This window comes from Zonotrichia leucophrys, chromosome Z, assembly GCF_028769735.1.
Source record: "Zonotrichia leucophrys gambelii isolate GWCS_2022_RI chromosome Z, RI_Zleu_2.0, whole genome shotgun sequence".
NCBI classification, from domain to species: Eukaryota; Metazoa; Chordata; class Aves; order Passeriformes; family Passerellidae; genus Zonotrichia; species Zonotrichia leucophrys.
In genome coordinates, this window is record NC_088200.1 from 63439291 (window position 1) to 63453131 (window position 13841).

At 43.7% G+C, this 13841-nt stretch overlaps 1 protein-coding gene across 1 annotated transcript in view; it reads left to right on the plus strand.

Annotated features, from left to right (window-relative positions):
* The first annotated feature begins 11605 nt into the window (after nucleotides 1–11605).
* Nucleotides 11606–13841, plus strand: part of UGCG (UDP-glucose ceramide glucosyltransferase) — a 34888-nt gene continuing 32652 nt past the window's right edge. Inside the window, exon 1 of the mRNA XM_064736457.1 lies at nucleotides 11606–11890. Within this exon, the coding sequence (XP_064592527.1) occupies nucleotides 11793–11890 (98 nt within the window). The 5' untranslated portion in view covers nucleotides 11606–11792. The remainder of the gene's footprint in view (nucleotides 11891–13841) is intronic.

The window sequence follows — 13841 nt, forward strand, 5'->3', positions numbered from 1 at the left end:
TTGGGGTGAAATTTTGATGCAGCTGTTCCCACTGTTTCATCCTTGATGTCCAGATTGATATCACTAACCTTAACACAAAAACAACCAACTGCTTATACTTCTGTTCCTGGCAAGACTGTACTCGTACAAATATATGCAAGGCTGAACACAGACACCATTGGTTGCAAAGACTAGTTGATTCCAGAAGTAGGTGAGTCGATATTCCATTTCAGGGGCATCCTTTTGGAGAGCATTCTACCATTTATCCACACCAAATCACGTTAGTTCCAATCTGTACATCTTTATATAACAGTCACTCTCTGGGTCAACATGAAAACCAAACTGAAGAGAACTGCTGAGTAAAACAGAAGTCACTACCTGAAAAGACCATGATGCTAAGGGCTCTAGTAAGCCTCTGTCTCTTCTACTGCTGAGCAGTCCCCAGCATGAAACTAGTTCACACAACACCTAACAACTTAGTATTTGCAAAAAACTAAAATGGGTTCTGCTTAGAGAAAGGAAAATGTACATAGAATTTGTTAATTCACTATTTAAAAAATAGAGTTCTATTTTCAGAGCTGACTCCATTGTAAAAAATCAAAATTCAGCCTTCTCTCTCACCTGTTTTTCACCTGATTATAAGAATATTCTTTGCAAAGAAATTTAGAAGAACGGTAAACTGTAGTGCTTTTGTAATGGGCTTAAATAGTAAATGAAACTTGATAATTTCCTCAGCAGTTTTCCTCACATTTTTAAGGTTTAAGTCCTGTCAAGAACAATGTAACAACACAACTAAGGATGATCATTGCAAAGAAAAGGAAAATGCTATGGAAATACTGAATGTTTTTAGAAACAGAAATTCAGATAGCATCATTTATATTGGTTATCTAGAGAGAAGCTGAAAACTCAGGCTTCAAACTGTGCCTGTCTAGACTCAATGTATATTAGTCTTCTGAGCCACTTAACAGCTGCTTCACCGTGAAAGTGGTAATTAAATAACCACAGCAAAAATACAAATGACCGACAACAGAGGAAACTTGGCAGATCAGACCTCTCAGGTCACCTGATTGCTTCTAACTGGATGCAAATCCCTGTGCAAGAGTCTGTAACTGCTGTGGAAAATGGGCAAAGGTCAGAATAGATGATCCCTGTGAGCTGGGTAAGGAACATCCGAAGCACCAATTGCAAACACTCTGCATGAAGGACTGCACTGTTTCAGCTAGTCTCGGCTCACCACACCCTGTGCACTTCCCAGACATGCAGGTGTACCCACTGAAGTTGGGACCTCTCAGCCCAGTTCAGCATACAACTGGGAGAATGGCTGTATTACTCCAAGTCCTGAGCAAAACAGTTCTTTTATTCTGGAAAAAAGCACTTCTCTGTTTGAAATAGCAGGTCTGGGTTATGCTATAAACACATAACACAATTTGGAACAGTGGAGCTTCTCAGGTGCAGGGGCCTGTTACTTGCAACTCTTTTAAAGAAATGCAAGTACAACTTTTGCAGGATGTATACCTGTATTAGACATGGTAAATGAGAGATGTTCCCAAAAAAGAGTTGGGAAAACTTGCTCAATGTGGTTGTGAAACATATTTTCACAGTGGCTTTTATCATGTTCCTATGACCTCTATTATTGAGCTTAGTTTCACAAAATAAAGGAATTGGAATATCTGAAAGCATTGTGGTAAGATGGAGGAGCAGCTATAACAGCTAAATGATCAACTCTGAAATCGTTCATATCTGATTGAAATATTGTGTTAACAACTATTTAGAAACAACTGTTTATAAACCACTTCAGGAATAGCATTTAAAATAGCTTTATAAAACATTGTTTTTAAAATGCCAGACAAACTTTTCTCTTGACAATTTTAACTGTGTATTTTTGCCTTTAGTCCTCAAGTTCTTTCAGCAGCAGCCAGGGAGAAATTGAAGAAGATGTCCCTTTCAAACAGTGCTATGAAACTGTGACTCTTTGTGATGAGAACCAAGTACATGGCTAGAACAGATGTCTCAGTGCACTCTGGCTCCTTACACATAACCTTTCTGTCCATCTTTAGTCTGTACCTCCACTCATATTGTGGGAAACTGCATGCAAATACTCACAGATATCAGAAAGCAGATCCCAGCAGTCCATAAATGAGTGCAGAGTGATTCCTGGATGCTTGACAATTCTGTAGTGGTTGGGAAAGATTCAAATACAAATCATATCTTCAGAGCCATTTGGGAAAGAGGCATTCCTTAGGGATGCCTCTGACGAAGCTAATGGTGTATGCTGTAATTCCAGCCCTTGAGACATGAGTAGGAAACCGTGTGAGATATCTTGGACTGTATTCAATCACAAGTTATCTTGTCGTCAGTGTGTTAATCTCGACTTGAGAAATTGCTGGGTGCTCAGCTTCAAGGCAGGGCTGATCCTGATATCTAAGACAAATATATTTCTAAAGCGGTTACTACCTCCACCCTCTAAGCTTTGATAAGTAATGACCAAAACATCTTTACAATTTTGCTCACCTGTCTCGTCAAGGCAGTTTTGCTTCCAGGCCATCATGGCTGTAGTAGTGAGAAAGGACTATGAGCTTTTCAGCTGCTCCTGGATCTGCTTTGACTGAGCTCAGGAACCAGCTCAGTCATTAGCCACCCTTTTTGTACCGTGGTGCTAGTGTTGGGGCCCAGGAGTTTCTTAAGGACTAATCTCAGTGTCAGTATCCATAGATCCATTTAAATGTATTATTTGTGCAATATGTATTCTTGGAGTATCAAATACTTATTCTTGGAAGCAACAAACATTACCTTTAGATACAGTGTCCCATTTAGTCATGAAACATTACTATTTAGCTCACTTCTGTGCTAGATTCTGTTCCCTGGATTTCACCCTTTTTGGCTTTTACTCTTGGCTTACAAAAACACTCATGTTTTTGATCCCCAAGGGGGCTCTCTGATCACAATTTCTGTTGTCTTGCTCCCTGACCAAATTCTTTCCCCCAGTTCAGGCCCTGATGCATGTCTTTGGTTCTTAAGCCCTGAAACAACCTGTCCTTCATTGAATCCACTAAAACTTGGGAGTAGCTCTTGGCTATCCTTACTTGGGTTAACAAGAATGCGACAGTTTTGCAATAAAAAGAGTTGAGAGATGCAAAGAACCCTGAGTGTCTGCTTGGGTCTAGCAGGTGGAAAAAGAAACTTGATTACTTGTTCCTAATAGTAGTAGTATACCTTTAACTTGCACTCAGCATTTTTAATTTCCAAGAAGGTTTACTCTGATGAAACTCAGAAACTCTTCTGAAAATTATCAAATATGTAGCTAGCTAATAAATTTGTAATTTTGCTTGATTTTTTCCCTTATCTTTATAAAACTGAGATAACCATAGAAGATATTGGCCATTATGAGGAGATGTCAATGGCCAGTTGAGTTCCATGAATAAAACTATGAATTACTTATAGTCTGAGTGAAAAGTCCATGCATAGTGGGTATCCAACTGGACAATTAACAGCAAGAAATTTTTTAAGATACTTGTGAAAAAATCCAATTTTATTCTCAAAACTATTAATGAAAAATGTAAATTTAAAATATTACCCAAATAGATAATTACCTTCTTAATTACAGTAAATTACCTCCTTCTCTCTTGGCCAGTGCTCTCACCACTGCACATGGACCAGGCTGCTTCTAGGGTCCTTTTAAGGATGCTTTGTCCTGTTCCAAAAAGGGCACAGTCTCACCTTTGGGACACCTGTCCCCCCCAGATTTCACCCCCTGGGGCCGAGGGGTACCAACACTGAACCCTCTTGGCTCTGAGCCATTGCCTCGCCCTGGATGCAGTCTCTGTGTCACAGGAAACATGGTTCTGTCCATGGCTATACAAGAAAAGTGCAGCCAAAGGCCACTCCATCATCTCTTCCTACCTAAGATTCTTCTCTACTCTTCCGCATCTTTCACGTGCCCAGACCTTCACACTTGCACATTTCCTTCTTCTATTTCATCTCTGTCTCTCTTCTTGGAAGGTTAATGTTCTGCAAAGTTTTCATTGTCCAGAAAAACTGTTAAAAGCTCGGGCTCTGCCTGCCCAAACCTCCCACAGCGACCGGACACCTTCTCACTGCACACCCCCCTCGCCCCTTCGCCGCCGGCCGGGCTGTGCTGCCAGCACATGACATCAAATTTCAAGGTGGCACAGGCTCTCTCTCTCTCTCTCTCTCTGTCTCCTGGGGGGCCTGCCCGATGCCCCTCGCTGCTCTTCCACTCTTCCCCCCTTCCATCTTCGGGCCCGGCCTACCTCCCCTCTCAGTCCCAGGCCCGGCCTACCTCACCCGGCCGCATGGCTGCCCCTCTCCCGCCCGGCCAGCGGCTGGGACAGGGCAGGCCTGACCTGCTTCCCTCGCCAGAACCCAAGAGGGCTTCCCATGGGAATGCTCTGCTTTTAACCCCTGTGTTCTCAGAGGCGTATCCAATGTCCCCAGTGGCCACACCAGGTGCCAGTATTCAAATCTGAACACCTATTGGTGACCACAGCATATCCCAGAAAACTTACTTCCTCTCAAACCACGACACATTGTCCCTGGAGGTGTTTAAGGAAACACTGGATGTGGCACTCAGTGCCATGGTCTAGTTGACAAGATGGTGTGAGGTCAGAGGTTGGACTCGATAATCTCAAAGATCTTTTCCAATCATGCTGATTCTGTGATTCTGTGGAATATATAGAGATATAGATAGATTTACTATTTCCTTTTGTACTTCAGATATAAAAAGTATCATAACTATCACACTTTTTCAATCAGATGCTCTCATACCTATGCTCTCATCCCTGGTCACCACCTTCTTTTTCTCATACGTCCTCACAGGGAGAGATTCCTGGCCATCCTCCTTCAAAATACTGTGGCCAGATGGTTTTGTTTTCCAGGAGGTAAGGATAGTATAATATGCCTAACAAGGAGCATGTAATTTGTTTATAAGACTTAAAAAAAAAAAAAAAATACACTGGTGTGTAGATATGACAATTTTGTGACAATCTGTATATTGAAAATTATGTCTTTTCATCTCAGAGGGATAATGCTTGCTCTAAAAATTTCAAAATAAAAATGGAGAAAATAGGAGGTAAAGGAATAAAAAGGGAGCAGATAAAAAATGAAAAAAATTACCTGTTAACACTTATTATAATAAAGCCGGATTATTCTTGTTCATTGATAATTGTAAATTAAAAGGAGAGACTCTGGAGCATGTAACACAGGACAAGCCAGAGCAGACATTTGGAGGTGGGTCTTGAAGAACAAACCCTTACGAAATGTGGCTGCTGAAGTGAGGAATAAGAACTCTGAAGGAAAGACAGGAAAGAGCAGTAAAGACATGGAAGATATTCAGAGCATATATAGAAAAAAGGTTGAAATTATCTGTATGAATAAGCAAGGTCTCCTCATCAAAATCAAGTATAAAATGGAATCTTAGAAGCGGTGGGACCAGTAGCTCTGGAGGAATACTGACACTCTTTCTGAGCACAGAGGGAAATCCACAGTCCATCTGGAGTTGAGTCTGATAAAGAATGTGAAGGACAGTGAAGTACTCTGTAGCAAAAGAAAGATCATAGAAAATTTATGACCACTGCTTAAGCAGGGAGGATACATGGTGACAAAAAACGTGGATATCACTGAACTGCTCAGTGACTACCTTCAGTGGAGGAAGATCAGGAGACCATTCCACCTGACAGATGCACATGAGTGCTGAAGCAGCGTGCCTCTTCTGATTGTCTTTGGCACATCTGCAGAACGTGGGAGGTCGTTGAGCATTAGGAGAAAGCAAATGTCCCTCCTGTTTTCCAGCAGGGCCACAAACTACAGCCATGAAACTACAGACTGATTGGCCTCACCTCAATTGCTGGGAAAGTGATGGATCGACTATCCTGGAAACCATTTCTAAACAAACAAAGAACAACAAAGCGATTGGGAGTAGTTGGCATGGACTTATGCAGTGGGAATCAACCTTCTATGTAGGTTTCTCTGACCAGATTACTAGTTTTGTGAATAAGGAGTGGTAATTGGAAGTTGTGAATCTGAACTTCAGGAAGGCTTTTACCACTTTCTCCCACAATATATTCCTAGACAAAATGACAAGGAATAAACCAGATAAGGGAAGTAAACTGAAAGCTGCCTTGGGGAGCCAGGCTCCAAGCCTTGTGATCAGTAGCAAGAACTCCAGCTGGTGGCTAGTCCCTATTGGAATGCACCAAGGGTCAATAAGGGGGCCAGTGCTGTTTGAACCCTCAGAAAGTTTGCAAATGATACAAACTGGGAGATGTGGCTGATAACATACATGGGTAGATTGAAATTCAGAGGGATTTTGACAGTCTGGATGGATGGGATGACAAGAACTACATGAAATTAATGTAGAACTAAAGGAAGAACACTACAAATCCTGCATCTGGGGAGGAAAAACACAAGGCAGGAGTGCACACTGAGGGATAACTGTCTGGAAGGCAGCTTTGCAGAGAAGGACCTGGGGTGCCGGTGGGCACAAAGTTGACCATAAGCAGCAATGCACCCTTTGGAAAAGAAGGCCAACGTCATTGTGGCTTTCATTGTTTTGTGCATTGCCACTGCATGTAGCAGCATGGAAATAGACCAGCTGAGGGTCACAAAGATGACAGATACTGAAGCATCTGACATATGAGCAGTGACAGAAGAGTCAGGATTGTTCAACTTGCAGAAGGCCCTGGGGGAATGTTACCAATACACACAAATACCTCGTTGGGTGGAGTAATGAAGATGGAGACTGACTCCAAACTCAGCAAATTACTCTCAATGACCCTGCTCAAGCAGTAAGCTGGAACAGATGATCTCCAGAGGTCTATTCCAAATCCAGCTATTCTATAATTTTGCAGGTGACTCTGCAAAATTATTTACCTTGGTTATGTAAATGTAACTATTCTCCAGGTATTCCACAATTTAATGCTGAGTGCATAAGCCTAGTTATTTCCAACAGCAATACATGGGAGGTTTATAGGCTAATCAGCCTGGATCAACTTGTCAAGAAAAATACATATACCTGAAACACTGTTTGATATTTTTCTTTTAAAACTGCTTTCATGTTCTATTACAAAATTATTTCTGAAGATCAAAAGTACTGAGGCTTTATTGCTTTCAGACTTCTACTTTGAGGTTTCACTGCAACCTGTAGCTTTAACTTTTTCAACCCTTGGGCATAAGAGCTCTGGTCTCTGTTTTTTCTGGTGTTTAATTTTTTGCGACAGTAACAAACAAGACAAAGACTGTGTTATGGGCTAGCCTAGAACTACATTTGTTAAACCTCACAAGCCACTTCACATATGCAGATCAGATTGCTCGTTACTGCCAAACAAAGAGGATGCTGGCAAAAGTGTCTCTTTTTGGTCTCCCTTTCTTGTCCCTACTAGACAGGCTTTTATATACACAAGTGCTCTAGGACTTAAATATAAGTTCTAAACTCACTTAGGCATGGAGGCTAACAAGCAGGAAGCAATTGCATAGATTTCTGTTTCAAATCCAGCTAATAACTGCAAACTTAATTCTTAATCTAACCATGTAAGAGGAAGATGCAAGGCAGAGTACTCATATAGTAAAAATCATGCAGAGCTGTAATACGCACATTTCTTTGATTTAATTAAAAGGAACAAAAGTGGATTTTTAATAAAAGAAGACAGACATCTCAGAGTTTAAATTACTAGAACCACGTTTCAAAGACACACAATCCTTACCCATGCATGTTCCCTTTACAATAAGGTATTTTACAAAGCAGTTTCAGAGTGCAGATGCATAAATGGATCAAATCATTAAGCAAAGAGAAAACTTCCACTGTCTGTCCCCTTATTTTATATTTTCATAAGGAAATGACACATAAGCAAGAGAAAGCTAATTTATTCTTGCCTTTTATTTGCCCAGAACCTCAGTGTACCATTCTAAATGGAAACAGTAATGGTAAAGTGAACTGGAGAAAGTGTACTTGAAACACTAATAAAAATTCTGAAATAGCATTTCAGCAGATTTTAAATACAATTTTAACTGAAATCCAGGTGACAAGCTGTCTTGCCATCTGAGGATGGAGACTCAGATCAATTTTATCTCTCCAAAGCTTATGGTTTTTTTGCATGTAAGCAATGGTTTTCAACAGAAACCGATGGTTGAGAAGAAAATTGGGAGGTCTGTATAGGGTAAAAATCTTTCATAGGTATACCAGTAAGAAAAACTTTAGTGGTTTTGGTTTCCACAGCCTTCTCAGCATTAACACCAGTATCACTACAGATTAATCCACTATTGTTCCTTTGTTAACTAATTATATTTATCCCTTTTTATCAGTTCAAGATTACGTGTTTCTCTTGCATCATATTTGTTGTGGGAACAAGTCTCATATCTAGGCCATCTCAGATTTTTATTATGAAGATTTGTATTAAATTAATCTTTCTCAGTCTGCAACAAACTACACTCAGATGCTGTTAAAATCAATCAATATGTTGGCAAAATGATGAATGAACCAAGAACAGCAGCTTTATAGGATATGGGAGGGCTAATTTTTGTTTTTATTTTAAACATAGTACACATTTGCATTAAGTCCCAAGCACCTGATTAAACACCAGGGTGTACCATGCCCCAAGGCATAATGACGCACCTTTGAGTAGGCAGATTTGTCCTGCTTGAAGAACACTGCTCTCTGTGAATTGCTGCCTTCCATGCTTACAGCGGGGAGACCAAGTACATGTCCCTTACTACTGAACTGTCACAACTCCAGGTGGCCCCATGCTTCAGGAAATCTTTACTCTTTGCTCCCCCACTAATCTTAATTTACCTGCTGAAAGAATCCATGTGGCAGCAAATTTTACTAGAGAAATTGCTCAGGTTGAAGGCTATACCTGATTTTCCTCCATTACAATTCTGAAAGTATACTGAAGATTCTGCTTTTAAACCTTACATCAACTTGAACATTGTGTGCTGCAGCTTTTTACCTTAAACACCTCATGGGAGAGTTCTTTCTCCCCATACAACCAGAGGGCAGAATGACATCCCAGAGAGGATGACAGAAAGGTGGATCCTTGTCTAGACAAAGTTATTTGTACTACCTTGGTGTTTCCTCACACCTGCTTGAGGACTGCTCATTCATCAGTATGGCTAGCTGAAGTACAGGAGTCAGTACCTCTATTCCTTTTATTTATGAAGAATCCTCAGCAAAGTTTGTTTGCATGGAGTCATTGACCCTACCTGTTGCACAATAAGCAGCCTCTCAATTTAATCTCCCAGGCAAACACTTTCTAGGACAAAAAAAATAAGCTTTACTGCTTCAGTTTAATAAACTCTGGTTATTTGCTTTACTGATTACTGGAGACAGGCCCTCAATCTTCTTCAATTCCCTGTACTGTCATATTTTAAGCCAAGAGAATCTTGTGCACAGGCTGTTTCTGCCTTAGAAGAGAGATGCAAGCCAACCAGGTAAGGGTTATATGAGCTATATTCCAACAATTAATATGTATCAGCTCTGAATTCTTTGACTCAGCTAGTTTTGTGACTGTGCCAACATTGAGCAGGCAATTCAAATCATGGCTAAAAAATGCCTATAAAGCTCATTGAGGCAATCTTAAATTAATATAAATGTTATCATTAGACTCTAAATGAAGGAACAAATAGAAAAAAACCTGCCACTTGCAGTTACAAATGACATACAAACACAATAGGGGAATTGTAAAATTAAGGTAATTTGTTTTATTTGAAAAGCTACTTTTAAGGAAGTTATAATAAGAAATCACTGAAGCCAGTGAAAAGGCATGTTGCTAGCCCCATGATTTATTTATGTGGAAACTAGCGTTAACCAGGAACTACAGACTATACAGGCAGTGTTCACACTAGAATGGACTGATACCTCACCTGTTCTTACCAGTTACTAGTAGCTTTTCACTTTTAGTTTTAAATTCTAATTTGGTCAATTCCACACCAGATGAGATGCCTTTTTAAGTTGCCTTTAAATTAGTATATCTTAACTTCTCTCATACAACTAGAGCTAACTTGAAACCCAATTCTTTCTACAGTTATTGTGGTGCTATAATACTTTTCAAAACCACAAGTGAGTTCTTAGCAGAATTTATGAACACTCCTGAACCTACATTAGTAAGAGAAAGCGGTGGAGGGGAAAAAAAAATAGAGAATATACATACATTTTGCAATGTTCAGCTTGTGTTATTGGTGAAGACTCCTGAGAAAAAGTATATCTTCTCATGTACAGGTAAACATAGTGTCTTATGTAAGGCTATACTTATTCTGGCAAGCTCAGTATAGTCAAGGAACAGCCAGTCAAGTCATTTTATCTTCCCACAGCATACCCCAGATTAATGGAGTTAAATTTAAAACAGCTAATGCAATGCATGTTTGCCTATTACACAATAAGCAAAAAAAAGAAAAAAAAAAAAAGAAAAAAAAGAGATAAATTTATATTTCTGACCCCAGATCAAAAATGCTGAACTGTAAAAGAAAGCAGAAGTGTTGGGTGGTTTCTGCATATGAACCCCCTCAGAAATGGAGCCACATCACAGTAATAGTAATTGCCATTAACACAGTAATGAAATAAAGGCAAGAATAGCTGGCTCAGAGGATTAGGAATGAGCAACTGACTCTTTCATTAACTGGATGCTAACTCAAACGTAGCCAAGGCTAGTAGTCACAGGTTTCATTAGCCCTGCTTAGGCTCCACAGATGGCAGTATGACTGATGAATTGCCCCAGTCCTTGGAGCAGCTGCTCTGACTCACAGAGTTCAGCGCTGCCAGCCACTCACAGGTGCACACCTATGCTAGAAATAGCAATCCCGTCCTGCAGCATTCAACATCACCAAGAAAGTGTTTGGACTCAAAAGCAATAAAGAAAAATAACAAAGGCCATGCAGCCCTGTATCAGCCCCCCTGTACTAGATCTCAGAATCAGAGAGCAGTTTGTGTTGGAAAACACCTCTGGAGATCATCCCGTCCAACACTTCTGCCAAGTCACCAAGGGTCACCTAGAACAGGTGAACCAGGAACAAGTGGAGGTGGGTTTAGAATGTCTTGGGACAAGGAGACTCCATGACCTCCTGGCATAGCCTGCTCCAATGCTCTACCCCTGTAAAGAAGGTCTTTCTCACATTGAGATGAACTTCTTGGTGAAACTTCTGATTTAATTTATGGCCACTGTTCCCTGTCCTGTCACTGGGCCTCGCTGAAAAGACTCTGGCACCTTGGTGTCGCCACTCCCTTTTGAGATATTTATATCCATTAAAGAGATCCCCTCTCAGTCTTGTCTTTTCCAGACTGAACAGCTCCAGCTCCCACAGCCTCTGCTCAGAGATGCTCGGCAACACCGACAATATCCGTCTGCCCCCGATCCCCGGCTCTGTGCACAAAGGGCCACCGTCTCCTCAGCGGCCAACACCGAAGTTGGACGATACGGAACCAGCGCCTCCGCCGCGCCCGCACCCCTCCCCGGCGGCCGGAGCGGGCGGGGCGAGGCACCGCCGCCCTTCGCCTGCGGCCGCGGCCCCGCACCTCCCTCGGCGGCCCGAGGGGGACGGACCCAAGGTCAGGCGGCGGCAGCGGGCGGGGGCCGGGCCGGTAACGGATGTGCCCGCCCGCCCCGCCTCCTGCGCTGACAGAAAGGCGGCGGCGGCTCTCGGTGCGCTAGTGACTGCCGCGCGCAGGCCGGTGCGGAGCAGCAGCGGCGCCCCCGGAGCCGCCCCAGAGCCCGCCCGCAGCAACCGCCGCCCCCGGGCCGCCCGCGCCCCCGCCTCGCTCCGCTCCGCTCCGCCGCCGGCTCCTGCCTGGGCCGCCGCGCCCCCCGGGGATGGCGGTGCTGGCCCTAGCCTCGGAGGGACTCGCCATCTTCGGGCTCATCCTGTTCGTCGTGCTCTGGCTCATGCACTTCATGTCCATCATCTACACGTAAGCGCTGGGGTACGGGGGGATGGCGCTGGCGTTGTTCCGTCACCCACCGGCCATCGCGCCCGGGGAGCGGGCCCCGTCCCCCGCGCCGCCTCCGCCCCGGGCTGGCGGCTCCCCTGCCCCGGGTGTCAGCCGGGCACCCGCCTGCCTGCCTGCGGTGTGGTCCCCGCAGACCCTGCCGAGAGACGCAGGGCTCGGGCTGGCCGTGCTTAGGGCACGCCTGTGTCCCTGCCGTCGGTCTTCGGCCAGAAACCGTCCTCTGGTTTTCTGCCTCTTGGTCTGTGCGGTGATCTTTGCTCCGTAGCCCTCAGTGCTGCTGAGGAAGGCTTAGTGTTTGTTGTGTTCTGGTATACACTTGTAAAGTGTCCTTTCCCTGTGGTAGTGGGTGACCAGGGTGCACAGGACTTAAAAAATGTGTGATGTTTGACTGCAAAGGCTGTACGGTGCAACAACTGAAAGAGCACAGTACTCTGTGCCAGCCATAAGCACACTTCTTTTTTGTATTGAGAAATAATGATAGTGCTAGTAAAACAAGTATATGTAGTGAGTCAGATCCTTCTTGGATAAGTCCAACTGAAAATGCCTTTAGAGTTTGTGAGCAGTGTTTGCATTTTAGGGACTGACAAAGCAGATAGAACCTGGCAGAGGAATTTTCTATAGGTATGTAGGGAAAAGATTAAGAATGCATCTCTTTGTAGATAGTTGTTTTGCTCTCTTAAGTAAAAGGCCATTCTTGCATCACTACTAGGATTAGAAAATACCTGAATTTCAGTTTGCTTTCTTTGTGCTTATCTGTTCTCCTTTCTTGCTGCTCTACTGCATCTGATAGGTACCTGTGATAAGCCTCAGCCCGTTCTGAAAGCAAAGCTCACCGAATGGGTTAGGTTGGAAAAGACCACAGTGGATAATCTGTTAATCCTAAAGCACATAGCACAGGACTGTGTCCAGATGGTTCTTGAATATCTCCAGTGGGGGAGACTCCACAAACTCTCTGGGCAGCCTATTCCAGTGCTCAGTCACTTGCACAATAAAGAAGCCCTTTCTAATAGGTGGAACTTCCTGTGCACTAGTTTCTGCCTTTTGTCCTATTGCTTGGTACCGCTGAGAAGGGCCTGGCTCCATCCTCTTGGCACGCTCCCTTCAGATACTCATAGACACTGATTGGGTCCCCTTTCAGTCATCTATTTTCAACATTGAAAGCCCCTGCTCCCTCAGCCTTTCCTTATATGAGGAATGCTCCAGTCCCTTAATCATCTTCAGCGTTCTCTGCTGGACACTCTCTGTTGTCTCTTGTACTGAGGAGCCCAGCATTCCAGGTGAGGCCTCTCCAGGGCTGAGTTGAGGGGCAGGGTCACCTGCCTCAGTCTGCTGGCACTGCTCTTCATGATGCAGCCCAGGATGTCACCGGCCTTCCTGGCCACCAGGGCACTGCTGCCTCATGGAGCGCTTGTTGCCCACCGGGACCCCCAGCTCCTTCTCCACAGAGCTGCTTCCCAGCAGGTCACCCCCAGGCTGTGCTGGTGCCTGGGGCTGTTCCTCCCCAGCTGCAGGACCCTGCGCTTGCCTTGGCTGAATTTCAGCAGGTTCCTCTGTGCCCATCTCTCCAGGCTGCTGAGGTCCCTCTGAAGGGCTGCACAGCCCTCTGGGCTATCGGCCACTGCTCCCAGCTTTGTGCTGTCAGTGAAATTGCTGAGGAGGCCTCTGCCCTTCATCCACCTCATTGATGGGTAAATTAAACAAGACTGGGCCCACTAGGGACCTTGGGGGTCACCATGAGTGACAAGTCTCCAACCAGAGCCTGTGCCACTGATTGTGAATCTGGGATCTGCTGTTCAGCCAGTTCTCAATACGCTTCACTCTTCACTCATGCAATCCACGCTTTCTGAATTGAACTTATGGATACCAAAGAAACTTATGGATACCAAAGATTTGCTTCTGCTTCTTTTTTTTT